Here is an 18,009-nt window from a genome sequence, read left to right as displayed (position 1 = left end):
ATCTGATAATTATTTAACATCAACTCAACAACTTAATAAAATAATAAATTTTCTTTGAAATTTTTCATATTTAAAAATTATAAATTTATTTCAATTTAAAATAATATTTATTATTCTACTAAATATTTATTTAAATAGCAATAATTTAAATTTTGATGGTGCCCATATTCTTCAAATGTAATGTTTTGTTAGTGGGTTAAATTTAGAATTAAAGGGTTAAAATATGGGGTTGGGTTATAATTGTGCTTATTATTATATTTAATAATTAAATTAAATTGGACAAATATTAAAAAAAGTGACTCTATTTTTTTGTATTTTGATGTTTTTATTTTACAAATTTAATTCTAATTAGTTAGTTTAATATTTTATTATTACTATTTAAGATAATATAAAAGTTGGCTTATAATTTTTGATGCAAATGATAAATTTTAATAATATATTAAATTTTTTTTATAAAATTAAAAAATTTCAATAAGATAAAAATGCATATACATATCTTAAAAACTTAATCTTCATAGTTAAATTCAATTTTTAATTTTTATAATTTATGTTGATCTTTATAATGGATTTATGCTCCATCTCACATTATTAAGTGCTATACTAATTGCTTTATCTTTTACTAAAAAAATAATTTAAATAAAAATTTCAATTTTAAGATTAAAAATTACTTTTAGTTACACTAGAGAAGCTTGATTCGTTTAAATGCTATTTTGAAAGAGACAATTAAGATTTTTTCGTTTCTAATTCTATATTTTTACATTTCTTTTTTTAAATATATTTGTAAATAAACGCAATTATTCCAACTATGATAAATATGGCAATTATTAATTAGAATAAAAACGAAGTAATTAGTATCGAATTAGTTAAGATTATTGATTTGTGGTCATTGATATCATATTAATTATTCAAAAATTTAAACTAAATAAAAATTGAGGCTGTAATCAAATCAGAAAATATAGAAATCATATTATGAGCTTTACCTAAAAATGGCCTAAAAAATATAAAATAAAATATTGATGCCAAGCAAATAGAAGCAACTAAAAAATAACACCAGTCATACTAAGAAAAGAAACCAAGTATAAAAGGTATAACTAGCTTCTTTACCTCAATAATTGCCCATAAATAAAGATTTATATATTTTTAAGTGTTTAGGCCTTATGTGATTACAGAGTAAGAGACTTTTTAATGGAATTTTGCCACTATAACTCCTTCTTCTAAAGGATTGCTAAATTTAATTACTTCTAAGAAATCATTTTTTATTACTCTTGAGACATCACATTCACTTGAATTATTTTAGCTTTAACTATCAAATCTATGAGCGTCATTTAAAATTTTTATCTAATTTTTAATTCCTAAAGCAATTTGTATGTAGTATATGAATAGTATAATACAATAAAATACAAAAATAGCTATTTCAGAAGATCCTATTGATTCTTTATTTTATGATAAAAATTTAACAACTATATATGTATTAAAAGAAGTTAAATTTCTTGCCATTAATAGGAATAAGTTCCACCTTAAATAAGATTAGCCTCTAAAAGAACTTCTAGAGTATTTAAATAATAATCCTGTTATTAGGAAACATGATATAATTAAAGTAGAAATAAATAACTAATTGATTTCATCTGAAGTAAGCTTATTGCTAGTTGTAATAATTGTTAAAGGGATATCATAATTAAAGTTATATGTTCTAAATTAAGATAAAACTTGTTCTGCCACAGTATTCTTTGGATGATTCATAGACATTAAGCCAAGATATTGTTTCGTTTAAATTACATAATAAATATAGGGAGTTTAAAACAAGAAACATGTAGGTAGAGCCAACGCTAGTGATGAAAATTAAGCAGCTTATGAAGAACTAAGCATAGCACTTTCAAGATTAGTGAATTATTAGCATTCTTATTTATTCACTTCTAAATGACCATCTTTGCAATTGCAAGTTGATTTTACATAATTATAATCTCTTGTTTCTTCTGATGAACATTTTAAGCAATTATTATAATTTTGACCAAAGCAAGTCAGACAAGAAATATGACAAACTGAGAAATCTGTTAATGGTATACGTTTTTCTGGAGGTGTGTATTCAACATCTTTTTCTCCTTTATTATCTTCATCTGATTTAGGCTTTTATGGTTTGTAATTAGGATCAACATTCACACAATTTGTTAGTGAACTACATTTGAGACAGCCTGGAGAACAAGGTAATGTGCATAAGCCATTTTCATCTGCATATTTTCCGTTTTTGCAGAAATTACATTTATTATGTAAAATATCATATTCATAACCTTAAATACATTTTTCACATACGTATTTGTTTCTCACCAATTTTTAGCAATTAGGAATAATGCTTTTCATACATTTATTATCCATTCTATTTACAATTTCTAAATCATCTTTACAATAGCATTCAGATGTAACTTTATCAAATTCCATTTTTTCTCCACATTAGATACATTTATTTATATCTTGATAGCAGTCATTACATCCTATGATTTTGCACTTTTCACATTTTTGTGAAGTATTTACATATGTAAAACCTCCTTCTTTACACAGACATCTTGAAGTTGAACTATCATATCTAAAAACTGTTTAATCACAGCCAGTACATTCATTTTAAGTAGGTCCATTACAAGAAAAGCATGTTTCATCACATTTATTGCAGACTAGAGTACTCTTATCACAATAAGTAGAATCTGGTTATTTGAAAGAGCATTTTCCATTAAACAAATAGTATTAATCAATGCATTCCTCACAAATATATGGATTATTTTTACATACTTTACAACCACTTTAGCATGATTAGCATACCTTTTATTCATCACAGAAAGTTGAGTTAGGTTATGTAATGTAACATTACTTATTAAATAGATATTAATTATCTAAACAGCTCACGCAATCTGTTAGATTGAAATCACAAGTTTTGCAATTGTTATTTAAACATAGTTTGCATTCTTTTGATTAATTACAGAAAGTATTATTAGGTTGTTGCTAATAGCATTTTTATTCATGAATGTAAGTTTATTTATAGCACTTAAAACATTTTTCTAAATTCTCATCACAACTTTAACAGTTTTCATCCTTGCATTTTTTACAGATTTTTAGATTATCACAATATGTATTATTAGGCTTATCTTCGTAGCATTCGCTATTATAAAAATATTGATTTGAATTGCAAGATGTACAACTTTTTAAATTGTTATCGCATTCTTTACATTTATCATTAGAACATTTAGTGCAAATTTTTGTTACTTTATCACAGTATGTATTACTAGGTTCTTCGCTTTTGCACTAACCTTAGAAAAGATATTTATTATCATAACATTTTATACATTTCATTAATTAGTTATCACAAAAATAACACTCTTCGAGCTTACATTTTTAACATTCTTTTTAATTGTTACAAAAAGTATTTGGTTATTATGTTACATAACAGTTATCGTTGTACAAATATTTATTCTCACAAGAAATACATTTTTATTTATCGTTTGAGCACTTAGCACAATCTTTATTGTTACAAATTTCGCAAATAAGATTATTATCACAATAAGTGTTAATAGGCTATTAGCTAGTACATTTAGACTCATATAAAAAGTATTTTGGATTACATTATTTACATTAATTCAAAGTTTCATCACATTTAAGGCAATTAGGAGTTTGACATGTTTTACATATGTTTTAGTTATCACAATAAGTATTTTCTGGTTAAGAGCTAAAGCATGTATCCTAGTATAAATATGATTAGGGTTTACAAGAATTACACTGATTAAGTTTATCATTACATGTTAAGCATGAACCATTATTGCATTTTTGGCATATTTTCTTATCATCACAAAAAGTACTCTCAGGCTATTTATCATAACACTTATTATTAAATAAAAATTTATCTTATTGGCATGTTAAGCAATTATTCAATTACTAATCGCATGTTAAACAGCTATCTTCTTTGCATTACTGACAAACTTTTGAATTATTGCAATAAGTGTTAGGTTGTTACTGATTGTAGCAATTTTTATCATAGAAATATTTATTGTCACAAGAGATACAATCTTATTTATTTTGCTCACATTTAGCACATTGGATATTTGTGCATTATTCACATATTAAATTTGCATCGCAATAAGTGGAAAGCGGCTATTATTTAGTACACTGATTATTGTAAAGATATTCATTATTAAAACAAGACAAGCACTAATCAAGTTAATTATTGCAAAATTTACAGCTTTTGTTTGTACATTCTTCACATATTTTTTTATCATTACAATAAGTATTTTATTACTAAGAATCATAGCAATCTTTCTTATACAAGAAAGATCCTGCTTTACAAGAAATACACTATGAAAGGTTATCTTCACAACTTGAACATTTAGAATTAAGGCATTATTTACAAATCTTCTTATCATCACAATATGTGTTTTCTGGTTTATCACTAAAACATTTATCTTTAAATAAATAATTTTAGTCCAAACATTCTTTACAATTTTACAGTGTATTATCACATTATTTACATTTGGTATCTTAGCATCTTTGACAAATTTTTTATTCATTACAATATGAATTAGGCTATTAAATTGAAAAACAATTATTTTCAAAGAAGTATTAGTCATTACAAGATAGACAATCATTCTTATTTTCTGAACAAGTTTTACAATTCTTATTTAAACATTCTTCACAAATTGATTTTTCATTACAGTAAGTTAAATCAGGTTATTTTTCATAGCATTCTTCTTTAAACATAAATAAATTTGGGAGGCATTACTAGCATTTTTTTAAAGAATTATCACAATATTAGCAGTTAGAGATTTAACAAGAAGAGCAAATTTTATTATCATTGCAATAAGTATTTTATGGCTATTTATCATAGCAAATATTTTAAAGTTAAAATAAATTTTATTTACATTTAAAACAGCTGTTCAAATCCTTTTCACAAATAAAACAGCTAGGCTTATTACATTATTAGCATATTCCATTTTCATCACAAAATGTATTCTCTGGTTATTGCTTAGTACAGGAATCTTAAAAAAGAAAATCTTTGGCTGAACAAGATAAGCATTTAGTTAATTCTTTATCACAAGAAAAACAAGTCTCAGATTTACATTTGAAGCAAACTTTTTAATTATCGCAATATGTATTAGGCTATTTTTCTTTAAAACATTTATTTTCAAAAATGTATTCATCTTTGCAAGATATACAATCATTTTTATTTTCAGAACATTTATCACATTATTTATTTAAACAATCTTCACAAATTAAATTGGAGTTACAATAAGTATTATTGGGTTATTATAAAAAGCATTCACCATTATACAAATAGCTCTTTGGAAAACATTCTAAGCATTTTTATAAGGAGTTATCACACTTCAAGCAGTTTGTATTATCACAAATTTTGCATTATTTTTAATCGTCACAAAAAGATTTATCAGGTTAAGATTCATAACAACCCTTATTAAGCTAATAATAATTAATTTTGCATTAAGAACAAGAAGTTAAATCAATTTCACATTATTAGCACTTTTTATTTTAGCATAACTTACATTAATTATCTTCATTGCAGTAAACGTTATCAGGCTTCGAAATCAAGCACTAATCCTCAAAAAGATATTATTTATCACTACAAGTTAGGCATTTTTCTAATTATTAATCGCAAGTCTAACATTTTTCATTCTTACATTTCTAACAAAATTTTTAGCTGTCACAAAAAGTATTTGGTTATTACTATTCAGAGCAGGTCTTTTCTAATTAATAGTAATTAATTTAGCAGGATATACAGTCAGTTTAATTTTCATAGCAAAATTTACATTTACTTTCAATGCACTCTTTACAGATATATTTATCATTACAATATGTTTTTTCTGGTTAGTCTTAATAACAATTACCATTAAATAAAAATTATACATTTTAACAAGAAGTACAATTTTTTAAAGTTTAATCACAAGTAAGACAATTAAGATTTGAACATTTTTAGCACATTTATTTATCATCACAAAATGTTTTTTCTGGTTATTTTTCAAAACAATTTTTTTCAAACAAATATTTATTTTCACATGTTATGCAAGATTGCAAATCAGCAACACAAGTATAGCAGTTCATATTTTAGCTACATTTTTAGCATTCATTTTGAGTATTACAAAACGTTTGGTTTGGTTAGGATTAATAACACTGTCCTTCTAAGATGAAATCTCCTTTAGGACATTAAGAGCATGTTTTTAAATCTATTTAACAATGTTCGCATGTATTATTTTAACATTTCTAACAAATTTTCTGATTATCACAATAACTATTTGGCTATTGATTTTCAAAGCAGCTTTTCTCATATTGATAATAATTGCTTTGACAAGAAATACAATCAGATTTATTTTCATAGCAAAATTTACATTTACTTTCAATGCAATTTTCACAGAAATATTTATCATTACAATATGTTTTTTCTGGTTAGTCTTAATAACAATTACCATTAAATAAAAATTATTTATTTTAACAAGTAGTACAAATACTTAAAGTCTAATCGCAAGTAAGGCAATTAGGATTTGAACATTTTTAACATATTTATTTATCATCACAAAATGTTTAATCTGGCTATTTTTCAAAACAGTTTTTTTCAAATAAATATGTATTTTCACATGTTAAACATGATTGTAAATCATCTTAACAAGTTTAACAGTTCATATTTTTGCTACATTTTTAGCATTCATTTTAAGTATTGCAAAACGTTTGGCTTGGTTAGGATTAATAACACTGTCCTTCTAAGATGAAATATCCTTTAGGACATTAAGAGCATGTTTATAAATCTTTTAAACAATTTTCGCATGTAATGTTTTAACATTTCTAACAAATTTTCTGATTATCACAATAACTATTTGGTTATTTATTTTCAAAGCAGCTTTTCTCATATTGGTAATAATTGCTTAGACAAGAAATACAATCAGATTTGTTTTCATAACAAAATTTACATTTGCTCTCAGTGCAATTATTGCAGATACGTTTTTCATTACAATAAGTATTTTCAGGTTAATTTTCTAAACAATTTCCATCATTAAAGAACTAGCTTTATAAACAAGAAAGACATATATTTAGTGATTTATCACAAGTAAGGCAATTAAGATTTGAACATTTTTAGCACATTTATTTATCATCACAAAATGTTTTTTCTGGTTATTTTTCAAAACAATTTTTTTCAAACAAATATTTATTTCCACATGTTAGACAAGATTTCAAATCAACATCACAAGTTTAGCAGTTCAGATTTTAGCTACATTTTTAGCATTCATTTTGAGTATTGCAGTACGTTTGGCTTGGTTAGGATTAATAACACTGTCCTTCAAAGATGAAATCTCCTTTAGGACATTAAGAGCATGTTTTTAAATCTATTTAACATTGTTCGCATGTATTATTTTAACATTTCTAACAAATTTTCTGATTATCACAATAACTATTCGGTTATTGATTTTCAAAGCAGCTTTTTTCATATTGATAATAATCACTTTGACAAGAAATACAATCAGATTTATTTTCATAGCAAAATTTACATTTACTCTCAGTACAAATTTCGCAGATATATTTTTCATTGCAATTAGTTTTTTCAGGCTAATCTTAATAACAATTACCATTAAATAAAAATTATTTATTTTAACAAGCAGTACAGATTCCTAAAGTTTAATTACAAGTAAGGCAATTAGGATTTGAACATTTTTAGCATATTTTTTTATAATCACAAAATGTTTAATCTGGCTATTTTTCAAAACAGTTTTTTTCAAATAAATATTTATTTTCACATGTAAGACAAGATTTCAAATCAGCATCACAAGTTTAGCATATTAGATTTTAACTACATTTATAGCATTCATTTTAAGTATTGCAAAATGTTTGGTTTGGTTAAGATTAATAACACTGTCCTTCTAAGATGAAATATCCTTTAGGACATTAAGAGCATGTTTATAAATCTTTTTAACAATTTTCGCAAGTAATGTTTTAACATTTCTAACAAATTTTCTGATTATCACAGTAACTATTTGGTTATTTATTTTCAAAGCAGCTTTTCTCATATTGATAATAATTGCTTAGACAAGAAATACAATCAGATTTATTTTCATAGCAAAATTTACATTTACTCTCAGTGCAATTATCACAAATAAGTTTTTCATTGCAATAAGTATTTTCAGGTTAATTTACAAAACAATTACCGTCCTTAAAAAACTAGCTTTATAAACAAGAAAGACATATATTCAGTGATTGATCACAAGTAAGGCAATTAGGATTTTAACATTTTTAGCAAACTTTTTAATCATTGCAAAAGGTTTAATCAGGAATTTTTTCAATACATTTTTTTTCAAATAAATAACTATTGGGGCAAGTGAGGCATGATTCTAAATCAGATTCACAAGTTTAGCAACTAGGATTTTTGCTACATTTTTAACATTCATTTTTAGAATCGCAAAATGTTTATTTTGGCTATGATTAATAACACTCATTTTCAAAGAGAAAGTACCCTTGTGGGCATTTAGAGCACTATTTTAAATCTTAAAAACATTCTTGACAATTATTATTCAAGCATTTCAGACATATTTTATTTTCTTATTAGCAGTATGATCCGTCTGGTTAGTTTTCTTTACAAGATCCCTCAAAGTGATAGTATTTTTCATAACATATTTCACAAAAACTTAGATCTTACTAACATCTTTTGCAATTCTGCTAAGTACATTATAAACATTAATTATTTTAATTACAAAAAGAATTGTCTGGATAGTTCTAAAAGCAATTTTATTTAAATAAATATTAATTTGGCTAACATTCTGTGCAAGAGGTTTAGTCGCTACTACAAAACTTGCAATCTAAATTAATGCATTTTTTACAATTATAATCATCTTTGCTGCAATAAGTTTATTCAGGCTAAGCATCATAGCATTTTCCCTCAAAAAGGTATTTTTTATCTAGACATTTTAAACAAGTTTGTAAAGATACATCGCATTCTTAGCATAAAATGTCTTTACATACTTAACAAACTTTATTAGAATCACAATAAGTATTATCTGGTCTAGTCATTAAACATCTTTTATTGTAAAGATATTTACTGTTTTCACATTAATTGCAATCATTTAAATTAATGTCACAATATAAACAATCGTCAACCTTGCATTATTCGCAATCGCTTTAATTGTTTATTTTTTAATCACAATATGTTTACTTTGGACGGCTGCTAAAGCAATTTTATTGATAAAAAAAATAATCTTTTTAACAAGTAGTACACTATTCAAGAGTAGAATTACACCTCGCACAGCTTTCATTTCCGCATTTATAACATTCTGATGAATAATCACAATAAGTTTAATTAGGTTAATCAGAAAAACATTAATCTTCATACTAATAAAATAATTATTAGCATTTATTACAAGAAATTAAATTCTAATCACAAATTTTACAATTTTAGGATTTGCAACGACTACATATTTTTGTCTCTAAATTACAGTAAGTTCCATCTGGCTATTAGTCATAGCACATTCCATCTAAAATAAATTAATCCTTATTACATTTCCAACATACTTTGAGTGATTAGTCACAAATTTAGCATTTTTTTACTTCACATTCTGTGCATATTTTATCAACTTAACAATAAGTGCCTTCAGGAGCTGAAGAAAAGCAATCATCTTTAAATAAGTATTGGTCTTTAGGGCACATTTTACATTTAAGTAAATCTGAAAAACAAATTTAGCATTTGATGTTTTAACATTTTTAACATATTCTTTATTCATCACAAAAAGTATTTTAAGGCTAATCGGCAAAACAATTATTATTAAATAAAAATTAGTTTTCATTGCATTTATTGCAAGATTAAAAATCAGACTAGCAGTATTTGCAATTTTGGTTAATGCATTTTTAACATGTTTTTTTTTCATCACAAAATGTTTTATCTTGCTAATTTGGATAGCATCTATTTTCTAAGAGATAATTTTAAGGGCAGCTTATACAATTATCTAATTAGATATCACAATCTTAGCAGTCACTTTTATTACATTTTTTACATATATTTTAGCCATCACAATAACTATTATTTGGTTTGTTTTTAAGGCAATCATCATTAAATAAGTACTAATTTTCGTTGCAGGCTATGCATTTATCACTTTAGTCACAAAATTTACAATTAATATTTTTACAAATATTGCATACTTTGAATTAATCACAATATGTTTGATTTGGTTATTAATTAAAACAATTTTTTTAAAATAAGTAAAAATTTGGCAAGCATACTTAGCAAGAACTAAGATTATTATCACATTTCTTACAGTCTTTGGTGTTGCATTATTGACAAATATTACTACTATCACAATAAGTCACATCTGGTTATTAGTCATAGCATTAATTATTGTATAGAAATGATTTTTACTTGCATAAATCGCATTAATTAGCGCTTTAAGAGCATTTTATACAATCTTTAACCAAACAATCTTGGCATCTATTTGAAGAGTCACAAAATGCTGGATCTGGTTTTTTACTCACACAGTCATTTTTATATAAAAATAAAGTATTTGAACAAGATAAACATGTATTTTTAGATATATCACAAGTTAAACAATTAGAATTTAGGCATCTCAAACATTTTTTTTAATCATCACAGTAAGTATTTTGGGGCTAATCATTATAGCATTGATTTGAAAAAAGATATTTTTAATCACAACTTAAGCATTAAGACTGAGTATTACCACTGCAAGTTTAACAATTTGGATGACATTATTAACAAGTATTACTATTTAAAAAATATTTATCAAAACAACTAGTACATTATTTTTCTGAGCCACTACAAGTTTTACAAGTTGAATCGCACTTATTACACACTTTAGTATCCAAATAAGCAATTGGAAAGTACCCGTCTTCGCATTATGTGACACATTATTTGGTAAAAGAATTTTGAATTTAATTAGCTTTACATTTTTTATATACAATCATTAGGGTAGTAGTTTTAATGCCATACACTATATCTTTATTCCAAGTTACATACTTAAAATTTAATTTGTTTTATGTGTAATCAGTAATCTCATGTCTAACCTTTGTTTCTGTAACTTTTTAATATACATCAAATCCTCCTAACCCAACAAAAATCTGGTCTTTTTATTGATTAGAAGCTAAATTTGGTAAATTAATTGTAGATTTTTAAACACAATCTTGATTATTTTGAGAACAATCATATAAAATATCACCTGGCTTAGTTTTTATCTATGATGTGTCTTCTTAAAAATATACATAACTGTAAATATTATCAGTTTTATCGTACTTATAAAATTCAAGACAATTAAATGACAAACTTTTTAAGGAGTTTAATTAATCAAAAGTTAATATTTAGATAGTATATTTATCAGACAAATCATCTTCCAAAGGATTTAAGAATATACTTGCTCTGGATCCTTCTAAATTATAGGATTTATCTGTAAATTATTAAAAATAACCTGTGACGAAGCATTTAAGGATTCTTTTTGAATTTTCTATTTTGGGTAATTTATATAAGTCTTGGTAATTATAACTAAAAGAGCCATCACTATTCTTTGTAAAATTTTCTTTTATAATATCAATTTTGATTTAATTTACTAATATTGAAGAATCCTTTTCAAAAGCAAGTATAGCTACCTTAATAGTATTTATTGTATCAGAATTTTATTATTTTTATATTTTTATTTTCACATCTGATTTTGTTATTGATTGTATTTAAACTGAAACTCCATTATATTAACTATTTTTGTAATCTTACCATGTTAATGATAACAGAATATCTGGAGATTAATTAAATTATTTATTTAGTTGTATAGATATTTATTTTTCTTAATCAGTAAGAGAGCCAATACTTTTATCATTCCAATAAACTAAATATGGGTTTGCAACAATAGATAAGTCATTAATATATAGATCCCCTTGACATTAAATATGATAAATAAAACCAAATAAGACAATAATTTTGCTTAACATTGATACTTTTTTCATTATTTATTTTAAAATTTTAGCTAATTTTTTTTTATAAATTAATATACTCTGATTTGATTGTTTTCTTAATTTAAAAAAAAGCAAATCCATGTTATGTAAATTAAAATAAATTTCATCAGAAAAAATTTTAAATATCACTCCATAAATTGAAGTTAATTTTAAAATATATTTTTAATAAGTAGATATAAAAAATAAGTTGAATATTTTTTTTATTATTTAAAATAATTAATCGATTTATTTAATAGTTAAAAAACATTTTCCATTTTGCCAAATCAAATGATTTATACAAAATTTTATAATTGTTATGTAAACATATTCAGTATTAAACAGAATAAAATATACTTGAACTACTTGAATTTTTATCACTAGATTATTAATGCGTTAAAATTAATCATATCAAAATTACAAAATAAATAGCTTCATTAATAAAAAGAATATTATTAACTTTTATTTTATACCAAACTTTGTAAGGAAAAGTATGAATGAAATATTTATTATTCTTAATTAAAATGGTTTATTTTATCTCAAAACTAAGTAAAAATGAAAAAAAAGTTGTAAAACTCCATGAAAATAAAGGATAATATTATTTTATGAAATTCAATTTATTATATTGGTATTAATCAATATAGATAATAAAGAACATTTTTAAATTAATAGTGACTTTTAGTTTTTCTGCAGGTAAATTTAAAATATTGACTATGAATTTAAAATGATAATACTACCAATAATATAGCTTGATACTCTCATTATTATAATCAAACATATCTTGAAAATTTATAATTAGAATATTTTTAAAATATATTTAGTTTGCGATAAATAGAATATTAATTAGTTTTGGATATTAGAAAATAATACTGTTTTTCTTAAGAAAAATATATTATAAAATAAAAATTGTTTTGTGTTGTTAAATTTATTTTTGTATGTCTAAAAAATTTTTAATTTTTGAAAAAAAAACAACATTTTTTGTTAAAGTAAAATGGTTTTTATGAACTGCTTTAAATAGAAGTATGATAAAATAGTTCAGGTTACAAATCTTATTTGTTAAAGATACCAAATTACAGGTATAATAAAAAAATATTATATATGAGAAGTAAATAAATAAGTTTTTGTTAAATTTAAATGTAAATATAATGAACGAGTTGTTTTAAGATTAATTATAGTTAAGTCTATTATTATGTAAAAATAATTTTTATGAGCTGCTTAAAATTGAAGTATGATAAAAAGAAAAAATACTTGAGATTACATATCTTGAAAATAAGGAAATTTAGGTATAATAATTCTGATTTAGTATCAATTTAATTAAAGAATTTTATAATTAGGAATATGTTTTTCCTCCTTAAAAATCAAAAACTTGAAAAGGAAAGTTACAGAGTTACCAAACAATCATTTAATAATTTTTATATCTAAAAGATAAGATTAAAATAATTAGATAGGTTTATTCTAAATAAGGAAATATATTTTTACAAATATGTAAAGAAATATTAAAAATCATAGAATAAAATTATTATCAAAAATTTTTAATATATTAATTTCTCAAATAATTTTTTATTATTAAAAAATATTTAAAATTTATTTTAAAATGTTAAAGGATTCAAGAATAGTATCTTAATTATGGATTGCTACATTTGAATTTTAAAGTTCCTTAGATATTTTTTTCCCCCTTAAATAATCTATAAAAGAAAATAGTAAATATTTCTATGAAAGAAACATATCCAACACAAAATGTATTCAATAATTAAAATATTAGATTCTTTAAGAGATTAAATAAATTTTTAATTATATCTTAAATATCTAAACTATAGTTTAATATTATTTACTTTGAATAGGAAATTATAAATTTAATTTGCTTTTTTATGATAAATTTAGATTAGACTAGCATAGTTTTTCCAAATCATTAAAATTATTTTTTTTATTCTCTTTGAATTTGCTACATTATTAAAATATTCAAGCTATTTATTTAGTTTAGAATTTTACTAAATTAATATTTATCCATGATGACTTAAAAATGTAATCAATTTTTTTATTTATCTTACATTAGTCAAAATACATAATTTAATAAAATACTATTTAGATTTTTTTTTAATGGTTATTTATTTGATATCTTCAAAGTAAAGTAAAATTTTTTAATTTAAGCAAGTTAAACCAACTCCACCTTATAAATAAAAAAATCAATGATTTAGAAACAACAATAACTACAGTTTAATTTCCTTTAATGATGATTGTATTTAATGTTTATAAAAATAATTACAACTAGATGATACTTTTCTCATTATTTTTTTGTAATTTGATTATTTATTAATATTTAGCAGGTATTAAAAAATTTGAATTGTAGAAAACTCAATTTTAGTTTAGATAGAAAATAAAATATATAAAATATGTATTTTATTATATTATATTTTTAAGTCAAATAAATTTTTTATAATAAAAAATAATTTTTTTAATTCTAAATTCATTATGTTAAGAAAAATTGAAAAGAAAATTTTATTCATTAATTTAATATTAATCGATTACCAATAAATCATATCTAATCATTCTTTATAAATATATCAAAACTTTAATCAATTATTTTTACAAAATAATTTTTTATTTTTATGAAAAAATATCTCTAATTAATTTCTTAAACTGTTTTCTAAATTTTAAATCTATTATTTTAAATTCCTAATTATATAAGCTTGATCCTTTATAGTGCTATCAGGTCTATTCTACTTAATGCCCTAATTTTCAATCATCTGTAAATACTTAATCTTATCATTTTCACTTTCAATTCAATGTTCTTCATATTAAGACTTTAGTTTCTAATAATCTTTATTAATTAAATTTTTATTTTTTTATTCATCTTTTTATTTATTAATAAAAATATTTCCTTTATGAATGGTTAGTTAAATTTTTAACATTCATTTTTAAAATCACAAAATGTTTATTTTGGCTATGATTAATAACACTCATTTTCTAATAATAAAGTACCCCTAACGACATTTAGAGCACTATTTTAAATCTTAATAACATTCTTGACAACTATTATTCAAGCATTTCAGACATATTTTATTTTCTTATTAGCAGTATGATCTGTCTGGTTAGTTTTCTTTACAAGACCCCTCAAAGTGATAGTATTTTTCATAACATATTTCACAAATACTTAGATCTTAATAACATCTTTTGCAATACTGCTATGTACATTATAAACATTAATTATTTTAATTACAAAAAGAATTGTCTGGATAGTTCTAAAAGCAATTTTATTTAAATAAATATTAATTTGGCTAACATTCTGTGCAAGAGGTTTAGTCGCTACTACAAAACTTGCAATCTAAATTAATGCATTTTTTACAATTATATTCGTCTTTGATGCAATAAGTTTATTCAGGCTAAGCATCATAGCATTTTAGCTCAAAAAGGTATTTTTTATCTAGACATTTTAAACAAGTTTGTAAAGATACATCGCATTCTTAGCATAAAGTGTCTTTACATACTTAACAAATATTATTAGAATCGCAGTAAGTATTATCTGGTCTAGTATTTAAACATCTTTTATCGTAAAGATATTTACCATTTTCACATTAATTACAATCATTTAGATACTAATCACAAATTTTACAGTTTTAGGATTTGCAAAGACTACATGTTTTGCTCACTAAATTACAGTAAGTTCCATCTGGTTATTAGTCATAACACTTTCCATCTAAAATAAATTAATCTAAATTACATTTCAAACATATTTTGAATGATTAGTCACAAATCTAACATTTTTTTACTTCACATTCTGTGCATGTTTTATCAGCTTAACAATAAGTGCCTTCTGGAGCTGAAGAAAAGCAATCGTCTTTAAATAAGTATTGGTCTTTAGGGCACGTTTTACAATTAAGTAAATCTGAAAAACAAATTTAGCATTTGGTGTTTTGACATTTTTAACATATTCTTTATTCATCACAAAAAGTATTTTAAGGCTAATCGGCAAAACAATTATTATTAAATAAAAATTAGTTATCATTGCATTTATTGCAAGATTAAAAATCAGACTAGCAGTATTTGCAATTTTAGTTAATGCATTTTTAACATGTTTTTTTTTAATCACAAAATGTTTTATCTTGCTAATTTGGATAGCATCTATTTTCTAAGAGATAATTTTAAGGACAGTTTATACAATTATCTAATGAGATATCACAATCTTAGCAGTCACTTTTATTACATTTTTTACATATATTTTAGCCATCACAATAACTATTATTTGGTTTGTTTTTAAGGCAATCATCATTAAATAAGTACTAATTTTCGTTGCAGGCTATGCATTTATCACTTTAGTCACAAAATTTACAATTAACATTTTTACAAATATTACATACTTTGAATTAATCACAATATGTTTGATTTGGTTATTAATTAAAACAATTTTTTTAAAATAGGTAAAAATTTGGCAAGCATACTTAGCAAGAACTAAGATTATTATCACATTTCTTACAGTCTTTGGCGTTGCATTATTGACAAATATTACTACTATCACAATAAGTCACATCTGGTTATTAGTCATAGCATTAATTATTGTATAGAAATGATTTTTACTTGCATTAATCGCATTAATTAGCGCTTTAAGAGCATTTTATACAATCTTTAACCAAACAATCTTGGCATCTATTTGAAGAGTCACAAAATGCTGGATCTGGTTTTTTGCTAACACAGTCATTTTTATATAAAAATAAAGTATTTGAACAAGATACACATTATTTTTCTGAATCGCTACTAGTTTTATAAGTTGAATCGCACTTATAACATACTTTAATATCCAAATAAGTAATTGTAAAGTACTCGTCTTCACATTATATAACACATTATTTGGTAAAAGAATTTTGAATTTAACTAGCTTTACATTTTTTATATACAATCATTATGGCAGTAGTTTTAATGCCATATACTATATCTTTATTCCAAGTCACATACTTAAAATTTAATTTGTTTGATGTGTAATCAATAATCTCATGTCTAACTTTTGTTTCTGTAAGTTTTTAATCAACATCAAATCCTCCTAACCCAACAAAAATCTGGTCTTTTTATTGATTAGAAGATAAATTTGGTAAATTAATTGAAGAGGCTTATATACAATCTTGACTATCTTTTTGAGGTTGATCATATAAAATATCACCTGACTTAGTTTTTATCTATGAAATGTCATCTTAAAAATATACATAACTGTAAATATTATCAGTTTTATCGTACTCATAAAATTCAAGACAATTAAATTACAAACTTTTTAAGGAGTTTAATTAATCAAAAGTTAATATTTAGATAGTATATTTATCAGACAAATCATCTTCCAAAGGATTTAAAAATATACTTACTCTGGATCCATTTAAATTATAGGATTTATCTGTAAACTATTAAAAGTAACCTGTGATGAAGCATTTAAGGATTCTTTTTGAATTTTCTATTTTGGGTAATTTATATAAGTCTTGGTAATTATAACTAAAAGAGCCATCACCATTCAATGTAAAATTTTCTTTTAAAATATCAATTTTGATTTAATTTACTAATATTGAAGAATCCTTTTCAAAAGCAAGTATAGCTACCTTAATAGTATTTATTGTGTTAGAATTTTATTATTTTTATATTTTTATTGTCACATCTGATTTTGTTATTGATTGTATTTAAACTGAAACACCATTATATTAACTATTTTAGTAATCTTGCCATGTTAATGATAACAGAATATCTAGAGGTTAATTAAATTATTTATTTAGTGGTATAGAAATTTATTTTTCTTAATCATCAAGAGAGCCAATACTTTTATCATTCCAATAAACTAAATATGGGTTTGCAACAATAGACAAATCATTAATATATAGATCCCCTTGACATTAAGTATGATAAATAAAACAAAATAAGACTATTATATTGCTTAACTTTGATAGTTTTTTCATTTATTATTTTAAAATTTTAGCTAATTTTTTTAAAAAAATTAATATACTTTGAGTTGATTGTTTTCTTAATTTAAAAAAAGCAAAAACATGCTATGTAAATAAAAATAAATTTCATCAGAAAAAATTTTAAATATCACTC

At 23.1% G+C, this 18,009-nt stretch overlaps 4 protein-coding genes across 4 annotated transcripts; all 4 read right to left on the bottom strand. All coding sequences in view use genetic code 6, as the record gives it.

The window, feature by feature from the left end:
• Positions 1 to 946: 946 nt before the first annotated feature.
• Positions 947 to 4,400, bottom strand: TTHERM_00417900 (transmembrane protein, putative; the record flags this gene model as incomplete). Its single annotated transcript, XM_001007253.2, has 5 exons — positions 947 to 991; positions 1,105 to 3,723; positions 3,780 to 3,861; positions 3,917 to 4,131; positions 4,218 to 4,400. 5 exons carry the CDS (start codon positions 4,398 to 4,400, stop codon positions 947 to 949), a joined length of 3,144 nt encoding a protein of 1,047 aa, XP_001007253.2.
• Positions 4,401 to 6,659: 2,259 nt separating this feature from the next.
• Positions 6,660 to 7,028, bottom strand: TTHERM_000417899 (transmembrane protein, putative; the record flags this gene model as incomplete). Its single annotated transcript, XM_012795411.1, has 1 exon — positions 6,660 to 7,028. The coding sequence occupies one exon, from the start codon at positions 7,026 to 7,028 to the stop codon at positions 6,660 to 6,662; it is 369 nt and encodes a 122-aa protein (XP_012650865.1).
• Positions 7,029 to 8,549: 1,521 nt separating this feature from the next.
• On the bottom strand, positions 8,550 to 9,669 carry TTHERM_000417898 (transmembrane protein, putative; the record flags this gene model as incomplete). Its single annotated transcript, XM_012795410.1, has 4 exons — positions 8,550 to 8,924; positions 8,989 to 9,354; positions 9,414 to 9,497; positions 9,571 to 9,669. The coding sequence occupies 4 exons, from the start codon at positions 9,667 to 9,669 to the stop codon at positions 8,550 to 8,552; spliced, it is 924 nt and encodes a 307-aa protein (XP_012650864.1).
• A 5,234-nt stretch (positions 9,670 to 14,903) lies between these two features.
• Positions 14,904 to 17,870, bottom strand: TTHERM_00417910 (H-type lectin domain protein; the record flags this gene model as incomplete). The annotated part of the gene is made up of 1 exon (XM_001007254.1): positions 14,904 to 17,870. One exon carries the CDS (start codon positions 17,868 to 17,870, stop codon positions 14,904 to 14,906), a length of 2,967 nt encoding a protein of 988 aa, XP_001007254.1.
• Positions 17,871 to 18,009: the final 139 nt, after the last annotated feature.

Source organism: Tetrahymena thermophila (assembly GCF_000189635.1).
Source record: "Tetrahymena thermophila SB210 genomic scaffold scf_8254814, whole genome shotgun sequence".
NCBI classification, from domain to species: domain Eukaryota; phylum Ciliophora; class Oligohymenophorea; order Hymenostomatida; family Tetrahymenidae; genus Tetrahymena; species Tetrahymena thermophila.
The sequence above is the reverse complement of the archived record's forward strand: the minus strand, read 5'-3'. Positions and strand labels throughout refer to the sequence as shown.